The sequence below is a fragment of the Lampetra planeri genome, chromosome 45 (assembly GCF_965212315.1).
Source record: "Lampetra planeri chromosome 45, kcLamPlan1.2.h2, whole genome shotgun sequence".
Lineage (NCBI taxonomy): Eukaryota > Metazoa > Chordata > Hyperoartia > Petromyzontiformes > Petromyzontidae > Lampetra > Lampetra planeri.
In genome coordinates this window covers 2624587-2645015 of record NC_136151.1, presented here as the reverse complement: position 1 = coordinate 2645015, position 20429 = coordinate 2624587, and the positions used below count along the sequence as shown (strand labels likewise).

The 20429-nt window shown below is 45.9% G+C and overlaps 1 protein-coding gene across 1 annotated transcript in view; it reads left to right on the top strand.

The window, feature by feature from the left end:
* The first annotated feature begins 9259 nt into the window (after positions 1 to 9259).
* The window catches only part of LOC144732996 (ATP-dependent RNA helicase DDX50-like), a 39706-nt gene continuing 28536 nt past the window's right edge, over positions 9260 to 20429 (top strand). The window contains exons 1-6 of the mRNA XM_078614675.1: positions 9260 to 9633; positions 16675 to 16851; positions 17141 to 17191; positions 18807 to 18998; positions 19473 to 19548; positions 20015 to 20202. Coding sequence (XP_078470801.1) covers positions 9400 to 9633; positions 16675 to 16851; positions 17141 to 17191; positions 18807 to 18998; positions 19473 to 19548; positions 20015 to 20202 — 918 coding nt within the window. The 5' untranslated portion in view covers positions 9260 to 9399. The remainder of the gene's footprint in view (positions 9634 to 16674; positions 16852 to 17140; positions 17192 to 18806; positions 18999 to 19472; positions 19549 to 20014; positions 20203 to 20429) is intronic.

The window sequence follows — 20429 nt, the reverse complement described above, 5'->3', positions numbered from 1 at the left end:
ATGTGGTGGTGATGATGATAATGGAGGAGGAGGGGATAACGGAGGAGACAGAGGAAGGAAGAGTTGAAAGAAGATGAGTGGGTGCGTTGGTGGGTGAGTCCAGAGGCGTAGCTAGAATATTTTGCGCCCGGGGACGAACTATAAAATTGGCGCCCCCCCCCCCCCCCCGTTTAATCACATTTTCCTATTACATCGAATAAGGAATAACAATTTTAATGAAACATTGTATTTAAAGGAGCAAATTTATAGAAATTATATTACATGGCTCACTCAGTCACTGTCGTAGACTGGTTGACATAGTCTACAAAAGATTAATTTTTCTTGATTTCACTGTCGCAAACTGGTCAATCACGTAATCAAAATCTGTTTTTTCCAATGTTTCTCTTTCAACGCTAAGAAGAGCAAGATCGCTGAGACGATCTTGTCCCATTGAAGCACGCGAATACGACAAAATAAGTTTCAATTTTCTGAACGACCGCTCACACCTTGCAATTGAAACTGCTATTGTTAATAAAAATTTGCAGTGAAATTCGCAAATTCAGAAATACGTCGTCTCCATAAAACACAATAAAACCAAGAAGATCCAAAGGAGTTTCTGGTAGAACTTCATTCTCGTTACTGAGCACCATTTTGCAATCTCCAATTTCTGTGAAAAGTTCGTGGCCATTGATGTCGGTGTCATAGAAATTTCCAAAATCTGTGCAATTTCGACGAATTGCATCGACATTTGTGTCGGATAGAAGAGTTTTGACGTCCAGCAGAAATCCAAATTTTGTGTTCAGGTCTTTTAGTCGTAAAAACCGTGTTGACATCTCCTGTTGAAGTCGATAAAATACACTTCATAACGCGCACAATTTCTTCTTCTGCTGAAAGTCCTGCATCTCTTGCCAGTTCTCCTGGCATCTTCCGACGTCGCCTAATTCTTCTGTCCACATCGATCCCCCAGGCTGTGCATCTTGTTTTGGCGTTTTCTACAGCAACTTGGCTCAAATCATCACGAAGCTTGATAAATTCATGCTCCAAAGATTTAAGATCAGTTGCTGCTTCCTTGAAATTCATAGTAGGATCCTGTAAGCGCTTCTGAACACGATCAATTTTTCCAAGAATGACATTCCAGAAATGTAATAAAACTATGAAGTTAAAATTTAATACGCATGCTTGTGTAGTGAGTTACACCTGTAACTGTTCTGCATCACTTCTGGTTTCAGGCGTCATAGTTACGTCCTCCGATAATTTGTCTAGCAGCCCTACTAGTTCATCCAGTCCTTCATAGATAGCTTTACCAGCTTCTGATCGTGCACTCCAGCGTGTTTCAGATTCCCGCTTTACTGTGATGGGCACAGCTTTTTTTAACTCTTCCCAACGAATTGTTGAACGAGAGAAAAACAAATATATACTTTCAACTGTTCCAAAAAATGTGACGACAAGTGGATCCTGTTAAGCTGAGTGTACTCCTGCTAAGTTTAAGCTGTGGTTGTCACAGTTGACAAACAATGCTCTGTGATTTTTGTCACATATTCGTTGTTGAAGGCCGGATATATGCCCAGTCATCACAGCAGCATTGTCATAACATTGTGCCCGACAGTCGGCTAGAGGTATGTTGTCAGATTTCAGTCTCTCGACGATGACTCTTTCTAGGCTTGCTGCATCTTTTGCATGTATCTCGATATAACCTAAAAATGATTCTTTGATAGTTACTTTTTTAGTTTGAAAATCCACATCCACAAATCTTACGACCTGAGAAAGCTGTTCCCGATGGCCTAGATCAGGAGTTGAGTCAAGTAAGATACCGTAGTACTTGTTTTTCCTGATATCACTCAACAATTGGTTCTTTACAGTCGACGCAAGTATGTGGATACATTCATTCTGGATTTCCGGTGACAAATAAGAAACTGATCCCGGATTTTCTCCTGCGTGCTGTACGTGTTTTGCTAACAATGGGTCACACTGAGCAACGAGTTTGATCAGCGCGAGAAAGTTTCCAACATTTTTATCCTCATCCGTATTCAAATTTTCCGCGTACCAAAATGTAATTACATGACATGTAGGCTGTGTGTGGCGGGATATATAAACTTTTAGGTTGAGGTGTAGATTTGTGCAGTAGTTTCAGGCTGCCGCGCCCGCCGCAATAAGTTATAATGTAACGTTGTAAGCCTCATTTTGGCGCCCCTTTACCTTGGCGCCCGGGGACATATGTACCCCCCTGCCCCCCCCCCCCTCGCTACGCCTCTGGGTGAGTCAGTGAGTGGGTGTGTGGGTGAGTGGGTGGGTGTGGGAAGGTGAGTGGGTTGGTGGATGGATGGGTTGGTGGGTGAGTGAGTGAGTGGGCAGGTGAGTGGGTGGGTCGGTGAGTGGGTGAATGAGTAGGTGGGTGATGGAGTGGGTGAGTGGGCAGATGAGTGGGTGGGTGAGTGGGAAGGTGAGTGGGTGGGCGGGTGAGTGAGCAGGTGGGTGATGGAGTGGGTGAGTGGGCAGATGAGTGGGTGAGTGAGTGGGAAGGTGAGTGAGTGGGCGGGTGAGTGGGAAGGTGAGTGGGTGGGCGGGTGAGTGAGCAGGTGGGTGATTGAGTGGGTCGGTGAGTGGGTGGGCGGGTGAGTTCGATTCCCGCTCACGGCCACCAACACCACCCGGCCGCCTTTGGGGAGACAAAGGCGGCCGGGCGTGGTGCTCACCACCCACCCCCTCGGGTGCCACAGTGCCGGCCTTCATAGGTGCTCGCTAACAGCACTTGCCCCCAACAGTCTATGCAGGCTACACGGGGGATCTTTGTAGTTATGATTGCGTCATGACGTCACCACGTCGCGAAATATTTTACGCAGTTCGTCCTGACGTCACGCGTTTTAATTTTGCCCGTAATATAATCCGTGCGACATGACGTCACGTCCCTACATACCATCCAATTCACAACGTGCGTCATGACGTCACTGCAGCAGTTACCGCCCCCCCCCCCCTTTGTGCGGTGACATCAATCACGACGCGGTGACATCACTTGACCTAGGAACGGAATAGTAATTTGCGGCATGACGTCACCATCACGTTGCGTCTCAGTATTGTACGTCATGACGTCAGCACATTGCGCTATTTAAATGACCAATTTCCCTTAATTCTAGATTTGAAGTTTTCGTGACTGCAAGGATTCATATTCTTTGGGTTTTTTCGGTAAAGTCACGTAGGTAAAACATTAAAATAAATAAAATCACGACGTTTCGGGCGCAACACAAGCGTCCTTCTTCAGGTGGGGACAACTTAGTGAAAGCACACCGTTTAAGTGTGTCTCAGAGGTGGCTGTGACGAGTAATTACATCAAGTCAATTTATTAGGTATAGCCCTGTGAGCCATTCGGCTCTTGAATCGGGTACAACCGCAACAAACAAAAAACAAAAACTTGAACAAGAAAACATCTTAAAGTGACTATGTGCAAACAGAAAATCCAAGAAAAGACAGCAAAATATCGCAGAAAAAGCACCGTACACCAACGCTGTGTGCAAAAATCCCAGTAGGATGCAAGTCAAACAACAACAAGACATATTTTTAGTTTTTTTCGGTAAAGTCACGTAGGTAAAACATCAAAATTAATGAAAATAAAATGAAATAAAACAAAAACACGACGTTTCGGAGGCAACACAAGTCTCCGTCATCAGGTGGGACCGTCACAGCCAGATTAGCTGCATCAAGTGAGGCAATGATTCAAGATGTAATCCCTTATAAGCAAGTTGAAGGGGGGAGGAGAGGGGGGGGGGGAGTTCATCAGAATGTGGTAGCCAATGAATGGAACGTATCGGGAGGGAGGGGGGCGGGAGGGGGAGGGAGCCAACAAAAAGTTGGCGACGGCTTGGACGCGGCTGCCGCACACGCCAACACAATGGACAGAGAGGGGGAGGGGAGGTCTGATACACATGATAGAACAAAGGAACGAAAATGCCCATGTTTATACCAATGCTGGCTGAACAATGAAGAGAGTACTGTTAAAAATAACTGGGGATGTTAACACTCGGTAAAGTAAAATAAAATAGTGCCTGTCAGATAAGAAGGTCCAAAAAAGTGTAATTAGGTCTTTTTTTGCGTGGTTGATAACATCTTTCCAATGATTACTTAGTTTGTACCCATCATCACGGTTGAAATTATGTCTGTGTTTGTATATTTGTATGGCTTCGTGTACAAACCTTTGATGGTATCCGAGAGGTTTGCAGAGAACCTTGGTCTCGGAAAAGACAATTTCATGAGAGCCCACCGAGTTGTAGCAGTGATCGGCAACGGCAGAAGAATCAGTTCTGCCGTGTTTCAGATCTGACTTGTGCTCGCGGACACGATCAGCAACATGACGTTTCGTTTCTCCAATGTAGCAATCACCACAAATGCAACTCAATTTGTAGACTCCAGGATACTGTAAGTCAGGAACGACATCCTTCACAGATGGAATCAGATCACGGATTTTATGCACTGTACTGAATCGGACTTGGATCTTATGTTTGTTTAGAATTTTGGAGATATTTTTGGTCACGCCTGCTATGTATGGTAACGTGATGGTTTTGGTCGGAGTTTCATGTGGCTGTTTCTGTGTGGTGGGAGAGACAGCTTGGCGGATAGTACGGTCAGAGTATCCGTTCATCCTGAGGGCCCGATGTACATGTCTTAATTCACCGGTCAGGTGGTGTTTGTCAAAAATGCCATGGGCTCTGTGGTATAGCGTTTTGATGAGAGAATTCTTTTGAGATGGGTGGTGGTGGGAATCCGGTTTCAAGTAGGAATCTGTGTGCGTGGCTTTCCTGTAGACAGAATGTCCCAAGGATCCGTCAGGCCTCCTCTCAAACAGAATATCCAAGAATGGTAGTTTACCGTCTTTCTCCACTTCCATGGTGAATCTGATAGATGGGTGTCTAGAATTGATGTGGTCCAAGAAGTGGTTCAATGCTGAGAGGCCATGTGGCCAGATGACGAAAGTGTCATCCACATATCTCTTCCACAGGGAAGGACGCAGGGTGGATGTCTGGATGGCGTCTGATTCAAACTTTTCCATGAACATGTTGGCTATAACTGGTGACAAAGGGGAGCCCATAGGGGTACCCTCATTCTGTTTGTAGAAGGTGCCATTCCAGGTAAAATAGGTGTTGGTGAGGCAATGCCTAACCAGCGCAGGTGCATCAGAATTCAATCCATGTTGGACTAAGTCCTCAATTATTGTTAGGGTGTCCGGTACTGGGACTTTGGTAAACAAAGATACTACATCAAAGCTGACGAGGATGTCATCAGGAGATAGTACCATGTCCTTAACCATAGAGACTAATTGGGTTGAGTTGAGTACTGCCGAAGAGGTCTTGCCTGTGAAAGGGAGCAGAGTGTCTGATAGAAAACGGGCTAGTTTGTACGTAGGAGAGTTTATCGTCGACCTGGAATGGCACCTTCTACAAACAGAATGAGGGTACCCCTATGGGCTCCCCTTTGTCACCAGTTATAGCCAACATGTTCATGGAAAAGTTTGAATCAGACGCCATCCAGACATCCACCCTGCGTCCTTCCCTGTGGAAGAGATATGTGGATGACACTTTCGTCATCTGGCCACATGGCCTCTCAGCATTGAACCACTTCTTGGACCACATCAATTCTAGACACCCATCTATCAGATTCACCATGGAAGTGGAGAAAGACGGTAAACTACCATTCTTGGATATTCTGTTTGAGAGGAGGCCTGACGGATCCTTGGGGCATTCTGTCTACAGGAAAGCCACGCACACAGATTCCTACTTGAAACCGGATTCCCACCACCACCCATCTCAAGAGAATTCTCTCATCAAAACGCTATACACAGAGCCCATGGCATTTCTGACAAACACCACCTGACCGGTGAATTAAGACATGTACATCGGGCCCTCAGGATGAACGGATACTCTGACCGTACTATCCGCCAAGCTGTCTCTCCCACCACACAGAAACAGCCACATGAAACTCCGACCAAAACCATCACGTTACCATACATAGCAGGCGTGACCAAAAATATCTCCAAAATTCTAAACAAACATAAGATCCAAGTCCGATTCAGTACAGTGCATAAAATCCGTGATCTGATTCCATCTGTGAAGGATGTCGTTCCTGACTTACAGTATCCTGGAGTCTACAAATTGAGTTGCATTTGTGGTGATTGCTACATTGGAGAAACGAAACGTCATGTTGCTGATCGTGTCCGCGAGCACAAGTCAGATCTGAAACACGGCAGAACTGATTCTTCTGCCGTTGCCGATCACTGCTACAACTCGGTGGGCTCTCATGAAATTGTCTTTTCCGAGACCAAGGTTCTCTGCAAACCTCCCGGATACCATCAAAGGTTTGTACACGAAGCCATACAAATATACAAACACAGACATAATTTCAACCGTGATGATGGGTACAAACTAAGTAATCATTGGAAAGATGTTATCAACCACGCAAAAAAAGACCTAATTACACTTTTTTGGACCTTCTTATCTGACAGGCACTATTTTATTTTACTTTACCGAGTGTTAACATCCCCAGTTATTTTTAACAGTACTCTCTTCATTGTTCAGCCGGCATTGGTATAAACATGGGCATTTTCGTTCCTTTGTTCTATCATGTGTATCAGACCTCCCCTCCCCCTCTCTGTCCATTGTGTTGGCGTGTGCAGCAGCCGCGTCCAAGCCGTCGCCAACTTTTTGTTGGCTCCCTCCCCCTCCCGCCCCCCTCCCTCCCGATACGTTCCATTCATTGGCTACCACATTCTGATGAACTCCCTCCCCCCTCTCCTCCCCCCTTCAACTTGCTTATAAGGGATTACATCTTGAATCATTGCCTCACTTGATGCAGCTAATCTGGCTGTGACGGTCCCACCTGATGACGGAGACTTGTGTTGCCTCCGAAACGTCGTGTTTTTGTTTTATTTTATTTTATTTTCATTAATTTTGATGTTTTACCTACGTGACTTTACCGAAAAAACCTAAAAATATGATTCCTTGCAGTCACGAAAGCTTCAAATCTAGAACAACAAGACAACTTAGATTAAGGCCATCAGTCTAACTCTGTACTACAACAAACAAACATGGCCAAACCAAAATACTTTTCAAGAATCACCAAAATAAAGCCATAAAAGCAATGAAACAGTGATCATAGGAACTGTGACCGAAATTTTCACAATAAACGAGATAAACAACATGTACCACCAAACCCTGCAGCCATAGCTGGCTGCATGAGTCACTCCACAACAGCAGGAGCATCAGTCGGAGAATCAACATTTTTCAATGCACCTTTAAGATCAGCACACTAAATCAAAACACAGATCATACTTTGCAGCGATCATCCGGAGCGAAACATTTTATTTTAGGCCACTGATTTGCAGTGACAGCTAGGGTTGTACAGCTCCTCTAGAGCAGTTTTGAGAGAAGATCTCACAGGTAGTGATTCAAGTTGCAGTTTATTGGCAATATCATTCCAGACCCTGGGGGCATCAATAGCAAAGGCCCTTCCTCCAGTATTTGTACGGCAATATGGAATGTGAAGCTTGTAAATGAGCGAAGACCTTAGGTCAAATTTGTTCTTTGAAACAGAGAGGACATCCAGCAGATTCTAGATTTGAAGCTTTCGTGACTGCAATGATTCATACTCTTAGGTTTTTTTCGGTGAAGTAACGTAGGAAAAAATATATAAATAAATAAATAATAGAAATAATAGTAGAAATAAAATAATAAATCACGACCTTTCGGAGGCAACATAAGCTTCCTTCATCAGGTGTAAAAAGGCACAGCAAAATAACTGTAATAACACACCCCCTACACACACCCCCCCTACACACACAATTTGTAATGTCCCATCACAAATAACTTTCACTACAGTTATTTTGCTGTGTCTTTTTACACCTGATGAAGGAAGCTTGTGTTGCCTCCGAAACGTCGTGAATTATTATTTTATTTTTATTATTTAAAATGTTTGTATAAATTCGTATTATTTATTTATTTTTCCCTACGTGACTTTACCGAAAAAACCTTAGAGATCCAGCAGGTAGTCTGCGGATATAGTTGCGGGGGGGGGGGGGATGGGGGGAGGGGGCATGGTGAGTGTGGGGGCGGGGTGTGGGCTGGGAGGTAGTGTTGCGTATACCCCGAACAACGATTGGAGCCTTTTCCGAGACCAAGGTGCTCTGCAAACCTTCTGGCTACCATCAAAGGTTTGTACACGAAGCCATCCAGATATACAAACACAGACATAACTTCAACCGTGATGATGGGTACAAACTGAGTAATCATTGGAAAGATTTCGATTTAAAGCTTTCGTGACTGCAAGGATTCATCTTCTTGGTTCTTTCGGTAAAGTCACGTAGAAGGGAAATAATAAAATAATAAAAATAAAACATAAAAAAATACAATTCTCACGACGTTTCGGCCACAACGCAAGCAGCCATCCTCAGGTGAAGAACAGTTAGTTGTTGATCTGCATCTATCTTCAGCAGCCGTCCTCATGTGAAGAACAGGTCTGTCGGAAAGACAGCGTCTGACATTGGAAAGATGTTATTAACCATTTAAAAAAAATTTAACTACGCATATTTGTACCATCTTATTTGACAGGTACTATTCTACTTTACCGAGTGTTGACATCCCCAGCGTTTAACAGCGCTGCCTTTTTTGTGTTTCGATTGTCAGCCAACACCGGTTACAACTCGAAGTCGAGGTACACCGATTGTTCTCTTTTAGCCCCGCCCACCCCACCTCCAACACGTCCTATTCATTGGCTACCACATTCAGATAAGCCCCTCCTCCCCTCCCCCTTAACTTGTATTTAAGAGCTCGTCTCTTGGAATTTTGCCTCACTTGATACAGTAAATTTTAGCTGTGACGGTCCCACGTGATGACGGAGACTTGTGTTGCCTCCGAAACGTCGTGATTTATTATTTCATTATTATTTATTTTTATTTTTAACTACGTGACTTTACCGAAAAAACCTCAGAGTATTTCAAACTGAGGCTTTGTAATGTAGATGGTGGAAGTAGATAAGCCACCTTTTTAATTTTAATTTTACTTTTATTAATTTTAATTTTTTACCTACGTGACTTTACCGAAAAAAACCTAAGAATATGAAGCCACCTTTTGTTATGCTGCCGGGTAAATTAATAAAGCATAAGAGTTCAACCACCCCGGTACGTCATGACGTCAGACCTTTCAACTAACTTTTATTTATAATGTGCGTCATGACGTCACATCCCCTGCCTCTCTTACGTCGTGCGTCATGACGTCACCGCTTCCACGTCGTTCTTGTTTTTTACGCAGCCCATCCCGACGCCTCTCGCATGTTTTCCCGTTACATAATCCGTACGTCGTTACGTCACATCCCCCCCTTGCAGACCCCTTTAACGTTGCACGTCATGACGTCACTCCAAATCCTCCGCAATCGCCGTGCGTGATGACGTCACGACCGTACGCGCTGACGTCACGTCCGGTCCTTTACCACGCGGCCAGCAACCAAGAAGGCGGCCGCCCCCACAGCCGGAGCCAAACAACAGCCAGACAACAGCCAGACAGCAGCCAAACTACAGCCGCAAGTAGCCAAGCAACAGCCGCAAGCAACCAGCAGCCAGCAGCGATGCCCGGGAAGATCCTCGCCGAGCTGGAGGAGACCACAGCGGCGCCCACGACGGTGAGCGGCGCTGGGCCTGAGGCCTGCACTGCGCTAGGAGAGTGCCGGGCCCGCACAGACCTCGCGTCTCGTGTCCTCTACTGCAGCCCCCTGGACTGTACTAGAGCCTCCTCCCTCCCCCTTGTACTGTACTAGAACCCCCCCCTTGTACTGTACTAGAGCCCCCCCCCTTGTACTGTACTAGAGCCCCCCCCTTGTACTGTACTAGAGTCCCCCCTTGTACTGTACTAGAGCCCCTCCCCTGTACTGTACTAGAACTTCCTAGTACTGCACAAGAGCCCCCCTTGTACTGTACTAGAACTCCCTAGTACTGTACAAGAGCCCTCCCTTGTACTGTACTAGAACCCCCCCTTGTACTGTACTAGAACCCCCCCTTGTACTGTACTAGAGCTTATTTGCACTGTGTGTGGGTCCCCCATGCACTGTACTCGCCCCCCCGTACTGTCCTAGCGCCCCCAACACCCGCCTGTAGGGGGGCTGCTGCTGCTGCACGGCTGCGCTCGGTCGACTGTCTCAAATGAGCGCCTGGTGCGGTGTGTGGGTGTGTCTGCTGTGTATTGACATCGCTGTCTGGGGGAGACAAAGGTGGCCGGGCCTGACGTTGGTGCCGGGGCCCACACACAACGCACACACCCCCGACACACACACCCCCTACACACACACTACACACACACCCGACACACACACACCCGACACACACACACCCCCTACACACACACACCCCCTACACACACACACCCCCTACACACACACACCCCCTACACACACACACCCCCCCTACACACACACACCCCCTACACACACACACCCCCTACACACACACTACACACACACCCGACACACACACACCCCCTACACACACACACACACACACCCCTACACACACACCCCCGACACACACACACACCCCCTACACATACACCCCCTACACACACACAGCCTACACACACCCTCGTGTACCACTGAGTACGGACAGCACTTGGCCCCGACAGCCTGGGGGTTAGAGGCTACACCTGCGTACTCTCCGCCGCTATCTTTGTGTGCGCGCGGGCGATTGATTTCAGCGTTGGCTCCAACCAAGTTTTGAGTGGGACCCCCCCCGCCGCCCTCCATATGAAAGTCGAAGGCACCCTGAGCCCACCGATTGGAGTTTTTTTCTGTGCTGAGCCAAAGGCGCTGCTGCATAATGACGTCGACGATGATGACGATGCACCAGTGAGGGCGGCCAGGGTTGGTGGGTCATGCGTGGATTTTCCCCGTGCACTGAATCCCCATCTCCAGCTGCATGGTGGGTAGCGGGGATAGTGGTGGGGTTGTAGTTATTTGTGTCCTTACTCCACGGTGTTCCCCGCCAAGGCGCAGCCTTACGTACATGCATAGGACGGCAGAGCTCGGTGGCGATTAGATGTTAACTACCTCGCCTGGTATGCAGGAAGTCGTGGGTTCGATCCCGACCCTGACGATGCCTGCTGCTGTATATTTTGAGTTTGCGTCTCTCATCACCACGGTGGCTATGATATATTAACTACCTCGCCAGATATGCAGGAGGTCGTGGGTTCGCTCCCAACCCTGACCATGCCTGCTGCTGTATATTTGGAGTTTGTCTCTCTCTCATCACCACCATGGCTATGAGACGTTAACTCCCTCGCCTGGTATGCAGGAGGTTGTGGGTTCGATCCCAACCCTGACCATGCCTGCTACTGTATATTTGGAGTCTGCATCTCTCATCGTCACCACGGTAGCTAGGAGATGACCGAAGCCATATTCATCAGCTCCCCTCTGCATCTTTCTTAAATTGGTTCATCTCGTTTGTTGAATGATGATCACAGTGTCAGTCCGACACAGGAGGTCAGAAACCTTAAAGGTAATTTTTTGAACAGAGGCACAAGGTGGTTAAAATGTCCTTTTTCCACCTAAGAAATATTGCCAGAATGCATCACTTCTGCCAGAATACATTACTTCCTGTCACCTGCTGACTTGGAGAGACTGGTCCATGCTTTTGCGTTATCCTGACTGGGCTACTGCAACACTTTACTGGTTGGGATACCGAGCAAAGTACTGGGCAGACCCCAGCTTGATAATTGGTTTTTTACCCTTCTATCTGGCAACAAAACTGACACCTTTTTACAAGGAGTCATGTTTGCATAGACCGCAATACCTGCAGTCATAATACAAACAAAAGAACATAACTCTGATAATCATGATGGGTTTTCAAAGCAGACTTAAATATCTCCACCGACTCTTGATTTTCTGATCTGAAGTGGTCTATGCAAACATGACTCCTTGTAAAAAGGTGTCAGTTTTGTTGCCAGATGGAAGGGTAAAAAAACAATTATCATATTTTTACTGGCAAATGAGGTTCCCATAGTGTAGATGCTTGCCCCGAGCTCTCATACTCTGATGGTGCATTGTCTTTGAGTTGTGCGCCTTTTGGCGTCATCTGGTCCAACCCATGTGAGACTAGGCTCTAAGGAAAGCTGTCTCGGGTGTGGACCAATCAACTTCAAGGACAGTGCACATTATCAGAGTTATGTTCTTTTGTTTGTATTATGACTGTAGGTATTGCGGTCTATGCAAACATGACTCCTTCTAAAAAGGTGTCAGTTTTGTTGCCAGATAGAAGGGTAAAAAAACCAATTATCATATTTTTACTGGCAAATGAGGTTCCCATAGTGTAGACCCCAGCTTGTTCAGAATGCAGCCGCTCGAGTGCTTACATCACATACACTATTCTGTGAGCACATTACACTAGTGCTCATATCCCTTCATTGGCTACCAGTCAAATTGCAAGTGGATTTTAAGATGCTGCTATTAACCTATGAGGCTTTTTAAGGGCTCACCCCACATTACTTGCAGGAACTAATACATTTATATATTCCATCGAGGTCATTAAGATCTTTTGATCCCCAACTGCTCAGCACTCCCAGGTCTAGGGTTGTGCTCTTTTGGCGATTGGTGCTTTTGCTAGCGTGCCACCACCCACAAGCTATGGAACGCCTTGCCACTTCAGATCAGAAAATCAAGAGTCGGTAGAGATATTTAAGTCTGCTTTGAAAACCCATCTCTTTAGAGTGGCCTTCCCTCTTTAGTTTGGTCGGTTGCCCTGGTTCTGTTTTTATTTCCTGCTTTCCATGCATTGCTCATTGCAATTCTAGGATGGAATGCGCATTACACATTTTAATTATTATAATTGCAACTACCTCGTCTGGTATGCAGGAGGTCATGGGTTCTATCCCAACCCTGACAATGCCTGCTGCTGTATATTGTGGAGTCTGCATCTCTCTCTCTCCGTGGTCTTGTGGATTTTTCTCTCCAGGTCCTCCGGTTTGTCCCCCTACATTTAGAATGGACATGACGTTTAGATTGAAAGATTTGCTGGTTTATCCAGGATGTTTCTGTTGCGCGTCGTCGCTTTAAGATGTTCTCTGTTCATATTTTGTTTGTTGCGGTTGCACCCGACTCAAGAGCCGCATGGCTCACAGGGCTTTACCTAATAAATGAAACTTGAAAATTTTAAACTTATTTCGATAATTTTGTTGCTGCTATGAATTTCCACGTGGTGATCAGCCACTTCGTTGAACTGTCTTGTGTGATAGCCAGGTCACTTCTGATATGTAAGCTACTAGCGGGAAGTACCCGGCGTTGCCCGAGACTTGGATTCCTTTCTTGGATTATTAGACGGCCTACGCGGAGAGTAGGGGGGGGGATGCGTGACGTCAGCAGGCACACTGCGTAACGCTGCTGAATGCGGGTGACATCACAGATGTGACGTCACCGCAAAATATATCCATTATTGCGCCCCCCCCCCCCCCCCAAAATACAAAAGTCTATTTTTATACTTTTTGCATTGTGTACAGTAGGGAAGCTACCCACATGCCAAGTTTCAAGTTTGCATGTTGGGAAGTATGCTAAACAATTCGAACAGACAGACACATTCACAAATTTCCCTTTTATATATAGACTAGCGGGAAGTACCCGGTGTTGCCCGGGGGAAAATATATTTCAAAACTTAAAAACATAACATATACATACACAAATACTAAGCTATTGTGAACCCCCGGCGTGCGGTTTATCTGTCCATTTGTCCGTCAACAAAATTACAAGTCAAAAAAGTTATAGAAAGTGGGGGGTAAATAGTTGATCTAAAAGGTTTCCCGAAAATCGTCGACCCCCCCCCCGCCACCCTTAAAAAATATTTTTACCCCCGCGTAGACATATATACATAAACACCCTACATACAATAGAGTGAGTTGTATCTAGTGACTATATAGTAGTATCTGACTCTACAGTAATAACTACTGACTGCAGTGGTATCTAATGGCTATAGTAGTACCTACTCAATCTATAGTGATATCTATTGACTCAATAGTAGTATCTACTGATTAGTAGAACTACTAACTCCATAGTAGTATCTGCTGACTCTATAGTAGTATCTACCGACTCTGCAGCAGTATATACCGACTATAGTAGTAACTGCACACATTGGGGTGGGAGGGGGAGAAGAGGACATCACACTTTGAAGAATTACCTCAGCGTTGTCTTTTTTTACACGCTTTTATTTAACTTGCTGTCTGTTTCGATTTAAAGCTTTCGTGACTGCAGGGATTCATCTTCTTGGTTCTTTCGGTAAAGTCACGTAGAAGGGAAATAATAAAATAATGAAAATATTATTTTATTAAATTATTTTATTATGTTTAAATCTTATTATTTTATTATTTCCCTTCTACGTGACTTTACCGAAAGAACCAAGAAGTTGCTGTCTGTTGTTGTATCCTCAAATCTCGTAACTCAATTTTAACCCACTTCCCAATGTGGTATCGACTGCAAACTTGGTATACTTATGTCATACTGATGACAATACTATATTCTATCATAAAAATTAAATCTTTTTCAACATTCTTTTTTATATGTAATGTTTCGGCTTGGGTCTTAATTGTCCACGGTCAACTGACGTTGGCTGTAATTGCCCACGGTCCCTTACGTTATGGCAAGCTTCTGGGCCACTTCCTGGAGTCGTGGAGTTCTTCCATTACTAGTACAGTCATGTTTAAAAAAGCGTGTTTTTCAAAAAGTTTTTTAAAATAGATATTTTTTTGCATTAAAGCGAATGATAATGTTTCCCCGCCCACACCGATCTCGCGTGTGTGTTGCTATGGGAACCAAGACGTTTCGTGCATGCGAAGATGTGTGCTTTGGCGTGCGCTCAGCGTAGTAATATAATCATTAATAGTACTAAATTATCAATTTAACTACTTTAAAGTTAGAAATGCAAACCCCAGTTTGTGAGTTAAAACCGTCGCAAGTTGCGTACACAGACCGACAGACGGAGAGACACAGACAAAAAAATACTTTTATAGGTAAGAATTAAAAGTACTTGCAATAATAATTTACCAAAATAAATTTTAACATTAAAGACCCATTGGCATTGTACCGTTTAGCCATGTTACTTGGGGGAAACGTTTAACGTGCTACTTGTAAAGTTTGCATACAATAACCCTATTAAATTTCGATGTAAAGCTTTCGTGACTGCAGGGATTCATCTTCTTGGTTCTTTCGGTAAAGTCACGTAGAAGGGAAATAATAAAGTAATAAAAATAAAACATAATATTAAATAAAACATAATATTATGTTTTATTTTTATTATTTTATTATTTCCCTTCTACGTGACTTTACCGAAAGAACCAAGAAGAAGAATAACCCTATTGTTTATAATTCATATAATTATATATTTTTAAAGCAATTTAATGATAAATGAAAATTAAACTTTGATCATTACCTGATTAAAATAAAATAAAACAACGCGCGGTGGGAAAAAAATTACGCTCGCGCGCCAAGAATTGATTCTTTAAATCGAGCAAAGGAATCGGAAGGTTGTAGATTTCCTAAGAATCGGCCTATTCCCGTTTAATCGATACCACAAACGCTCACCAGATATCGATTCTCGCCTGTCCTGTATGCGGGTTGATGCCGCACACTTCATGGTCATTCCACCCCCCCCCCCCAAAATACAAAAGTCTGTTCTTATACTTTTTACATTGTGTACAGTATGGGAGCTACCCACATGCCAAATTTCAAGTTTGTAGAATGTTGGGAAGTATGCTAAACATTTCGAACAGACACACACATTCATACTTAATTTGGAGCTTTCGTGACTGCAGGAATTACTCTTTGGTTCTTTCGGTAAAGTCACGTATAAAGAGAAAATAATAAATTATGTAGTCTCTCTGTCTATGTATCTCTGTGATATCTGTCTCTACTTATATGTCTGTCTATATGTCTCAGGTTCTGTGTTTTATCTCTCTCTCAAATTTAGCATTCTCAGGAAGAACGTAATCAACCAGGTAGGGTGTTGACTGTTATGTTATCCGACTCTCTGTTGTATTACATTACATTTATAAGTATACTAGATTTGTGTTTCTATTTCATTTATACCTGATGATGATTGCTTGTGTTGCAATCGAAACGTCGTATGCTAGTACTTAATTTATTATTTTATCTTTATACGTCACTTTACCGAAAGAACCAAAGAGTAGACACACACATTCACAAATTTCCCTTTTATTTATATATAGACAAAACTCAGTGGGATTTACCTGTTAAGATAAAACGTTTTTTTTTCGTTTTATTTGTATATTTTCTTAAAGTGATTTGTTTACCTTTCCTAAACTGTTGCTCTCCTAGTAGTAGTAGGTTTTTACCCTTTAAACTGGTACAAAACTGACACCTTTATATAAGGCATCATGTTTGCAATAACCGCAACACAAGCAGTCAAAATGCAAACATGATGCCTTGTATAAAGATGTCAGTTTTGTACCAGTTTAAAGGTTAAAAACATACTACTATATTTTGCCACTGGTAAAGGAGGTCTCATAGTGTTGTTCTCCTTTCGTGTTTGTTGTTGTAACGTTGCGACTACCCAGTGTGCCCCGACTGGACCCATCTTTCACAAAGGAGCTTCACAGCTCATCGTACCCCTCCTGCAGCATCAACGGAATGTTGTGATTGTGACGTTGCGAGACGCTCCGTGTTCCCGGATGTTAGGAGCCGAAGAAGGTGAAGGGAGACAAAAGGCGGAGGCAGAAGGGAGGAGACGCAGAGACCACAATGGAAGAGGAGAAGGAGGAGGAAACACCGGAGGAGGTGAAGAGAGCAAAGAAGACAAAGAAGAGAGAGAGACGCCAGGAGGAGGAGGAGGAGACACAGACCGTCCCTGAGAAGGTGAGATACAGGGAGAGACAGAAGAGACGCGGGGGGGAGAGACACGCGGGGGGAGAGACGCGCGGGGGGAGAGACGCGCGGGGGGAGAGACGCGCGGGGGGAGAGACGCGTGGGGGGACGGAGGAAAAGGTGAGAAAGAGGATACACTGTCCTTGAAGTGAGACATGGGGAGAGAGACACACGAAGAGAGAAAGACACGGGGAGAAAGAGACATTGAGAACTGGGTCTATGCATCCACCTAGCCTGGCACGGGCTGTATGGTGATGTTACTGTATGCTGCCTCCCACAGTCTCCAAAGAAAAAGAAGAAAAGAAAGAGCGAGGAGATTGAAGAAGCACAGGTGATGGTGGCGACGGTGGTGATTGTGGTGATTGTGGTGATTGTGGTGATTGTGGTGATTGTGGTGATTGTGGTGATTGTGGTGATGAGTGTGATGCTGGTGCTGATTGATGGTGCTGATTAATGGTGCTGATTGTAGTGATGGTGGTGATGATGGTGGTAGTTATTTGCTGGCGGTGATGGTGGTGGCAACGATGATGATGATGATGACGATGGAAACTGCTTCAGTAGCCCGCGATCAATGAACCCTCTGGGAACAAAAAATGAAGACCATAAAAAATAAATATCTTCAGAAAAGTGATTCAAAGGAGTAAAAATTTAAACGTGTTCAGAGTATTTGCTGCTATACATTTCCACGTGAGCTGATATCGGCCACTTGATTGACCTATCACTTGTGGTGGCCAGGGTCACTTCTGAAATAGAGCTACACAGCACAGTGGGGACTTACACATGGCAAAATAAAAAATAGTTTAGTTGTAGATATTTGTTGCCAGCACAGCTCCCAGACTGTGGAAACGCTCCGCATCTAGTGACCAGGCAATCGGAGGCACTCACGTTATTACTTGAATCTGTCTTAGCATAATGACGTTTTTCTTTTAGGTCAGATCGCATAAATATAAATGCGTCATTAAAAACTAAACTAAGACTATCAACTATTTTATTTTACCAAGTAAGGCCCCACTGGGCTATGCAGCTATTGTTTCAGAAGCGACCTGGCTATCAAAAATGCTTGCTCAACGGAGCGGCTTTTCATCATCATCACGTGGAAATGTATAGCAGCAAAATGCTCTTAAACGCACGATGTTGATTCTAAACGTGGAGGGAAAAACCGGAGGACCCGGAGAAAAATCCACGTGATCAAGGGGCGAACATGCAAACTCCAAATATACAGGTGTCGGGGTCGAGATTACTTACCAGGCGAGGGAGATAACATCTCCTAGCCAGCCACCGAATGAAGGCTGGCACAGCGCACGTGTTTCAGAGTATTTCGCTGCTGCTATAAATTTCCACACGATGATGAACCACTTCATTGCGCTGCTATCATTTGTGATAGCCAGGGTGGTCGCTTCTGAAATAAATAAGTAATATTTAAAAATACTTTTTTTAAAACACTCTTTAATGAAATGTACCGTACGAGTAATGGCAGAACTCCACGACTCCAAGTGGCCCGAAGCTTGCCATAACGTAAGGGAACCGTGGTGATTTACAGGCAACGTCAGTTGACCGTGGACAATTAGACCCAAGCCGAAACATAAGATATCAAAAAGATTGCTTAAAAAATATATTTTTTATGATAGAATATAGTATTGTCATCAGTATGACATACGTATACCAAGTTTGCAGTGATACTACATTGGGAAGTAGGTTAAAATTGAGTTACAAGATTTGAGGATACGACAACAGACAGAGTTGAGGATACAACAGACAGAGTGAGTTCAATAAAAGCGCGTAGTAAAAATATCTACACAGCTGAGTGGGGGTCCTTACACCTGGTAAAATACATTTTTATTTAAAATCTTTTAGTTTGGGTGCTCGCTCACGGCACTTGCCGTAACAGTCTGTTGAGGCTACCATGTTGAATCTCTAATGATGGTGACGCTGCTGTTGCTGCCCAGGTTGTGGAGGAGGAGGTTGAGGAGGAGCCGAAGAAACCCAAATCCTCATCCAAGAAACGGAAGCTCCCTCCCACCTCCCCTCCTTCCCCCGCGAGCGCTAAGGGAGAGGAGGCCCCCCTCTCCGCCGCCTCCATCTCCTCCACCACCTCCTCGCTCTCCGGCGAAGAGGTGGAGGGGGGAGGCAATGCAGAGGTGAGGCCTGCACCAACTCCTCCTCATCCTCCACCCCCTCCTTCACTTTCACTCCTCCTCCTCCTCCACCCCCTCCTCCACTTTCATTCCTCCTGCTCCACCCCCTCCTCCTAGACCCCCTCCTCCTCCACCTCCTCCTCCACCCCCTCCTACACTTTCACTCCTCCTCCTCCTCCTCCCCTCCTCCTCCACCCCTTCCTCTTCCTCCCCTCAACCCACGTGACCAGCACGGAGGTCGTGTGGGACCCTGATGTTCAGCAGGGAATGGGACAGATCGCTGTGCAAGTACACGTTGAGATTGGAGGTGAAGCCTGGGTCCGCTACGTTGGGACCCCTCCGATTTGTGCGTCAGGTTCAGTGCGGAGGAGTTGGACAATTCTAACACGGCACTTTCTTTCCCTCTCTCTCTCTCCCTCTCACTCACTCACTCCCTCTCTCCTCCTCTCTCTTCCATGTGCGACTCTCTCTCTGTAGGTTCTCTCCGAGGAGCAGATTGCCGGAGCGTTCTCCAACTTCAACATCTCTGATAAAACCATCACCCTCCTGCGTGGTAACTCACCCACATGCTCACACACACTCAAAGACAAAGTTTCCCCCATAGCCTTAACAGACTGTTGGGGCAAGTGCTGTTAGCAAACGCCTATGAAGGCCGGTGCAGCGCACGAGGGGGTGGGTGGCCAACACCACGCCCGGCCAATTTTGTCTCCCTAGTGGCGATGTTTACACACCGCACCAGGTACTCATTTGAGGACCGGTTCAGATAATCGTCACCGGTGTTGGCCGTGAGTGGGAATCGAACTCGGACCACGGGGTTCGTACCACAGCACGCTAACCACCACACTACCACTCCCCACACACTCACCCACGTGCACCCACGCACTCACCCACTCACCTACCCACCCACTCACCCACTTACCAACCTACTCACCCACTCACTCACCTACCCACCCACTCACCCACCCACCCACTCACCCTGTGTCCTCTCCTCCCACCACCCGCACTCTCTGTGTGTACAGGCCGTGGGGTGTCGTATCTGTTCCCTGTGCAGTGCCTCTCCCTGGAGCCCATCATGGCCGGCTGGGACCTGGTGGCCCAAGCCCGAACGGGAACCGGCAAGACGCTGGCCTTCGCCATCCCCCTGGTGGAGCTGTTGCGGCAGAGACACGGGATGGGCAACGCAGCCAAATACGGCCGGCTCCCACAGGTGGGGGGAGAGACGCGGGGAGAGAGACGCGGGGAGGGAGACGCGGGGAGGGAGACGCGGGGAGGGAGACGCGGGGAGGGAGACGCGGGGAGGGAGACGCGGGGAGGGAGACGCGGGGAGGGAGACGCGGGGAGGGAGACACGGGGAGAGAGACACGACAACACAGGTACACGGGGAGAGAGACAAGGGGAGAAAGGGGAAAGAGACACAAGGGGACACGTGGACAT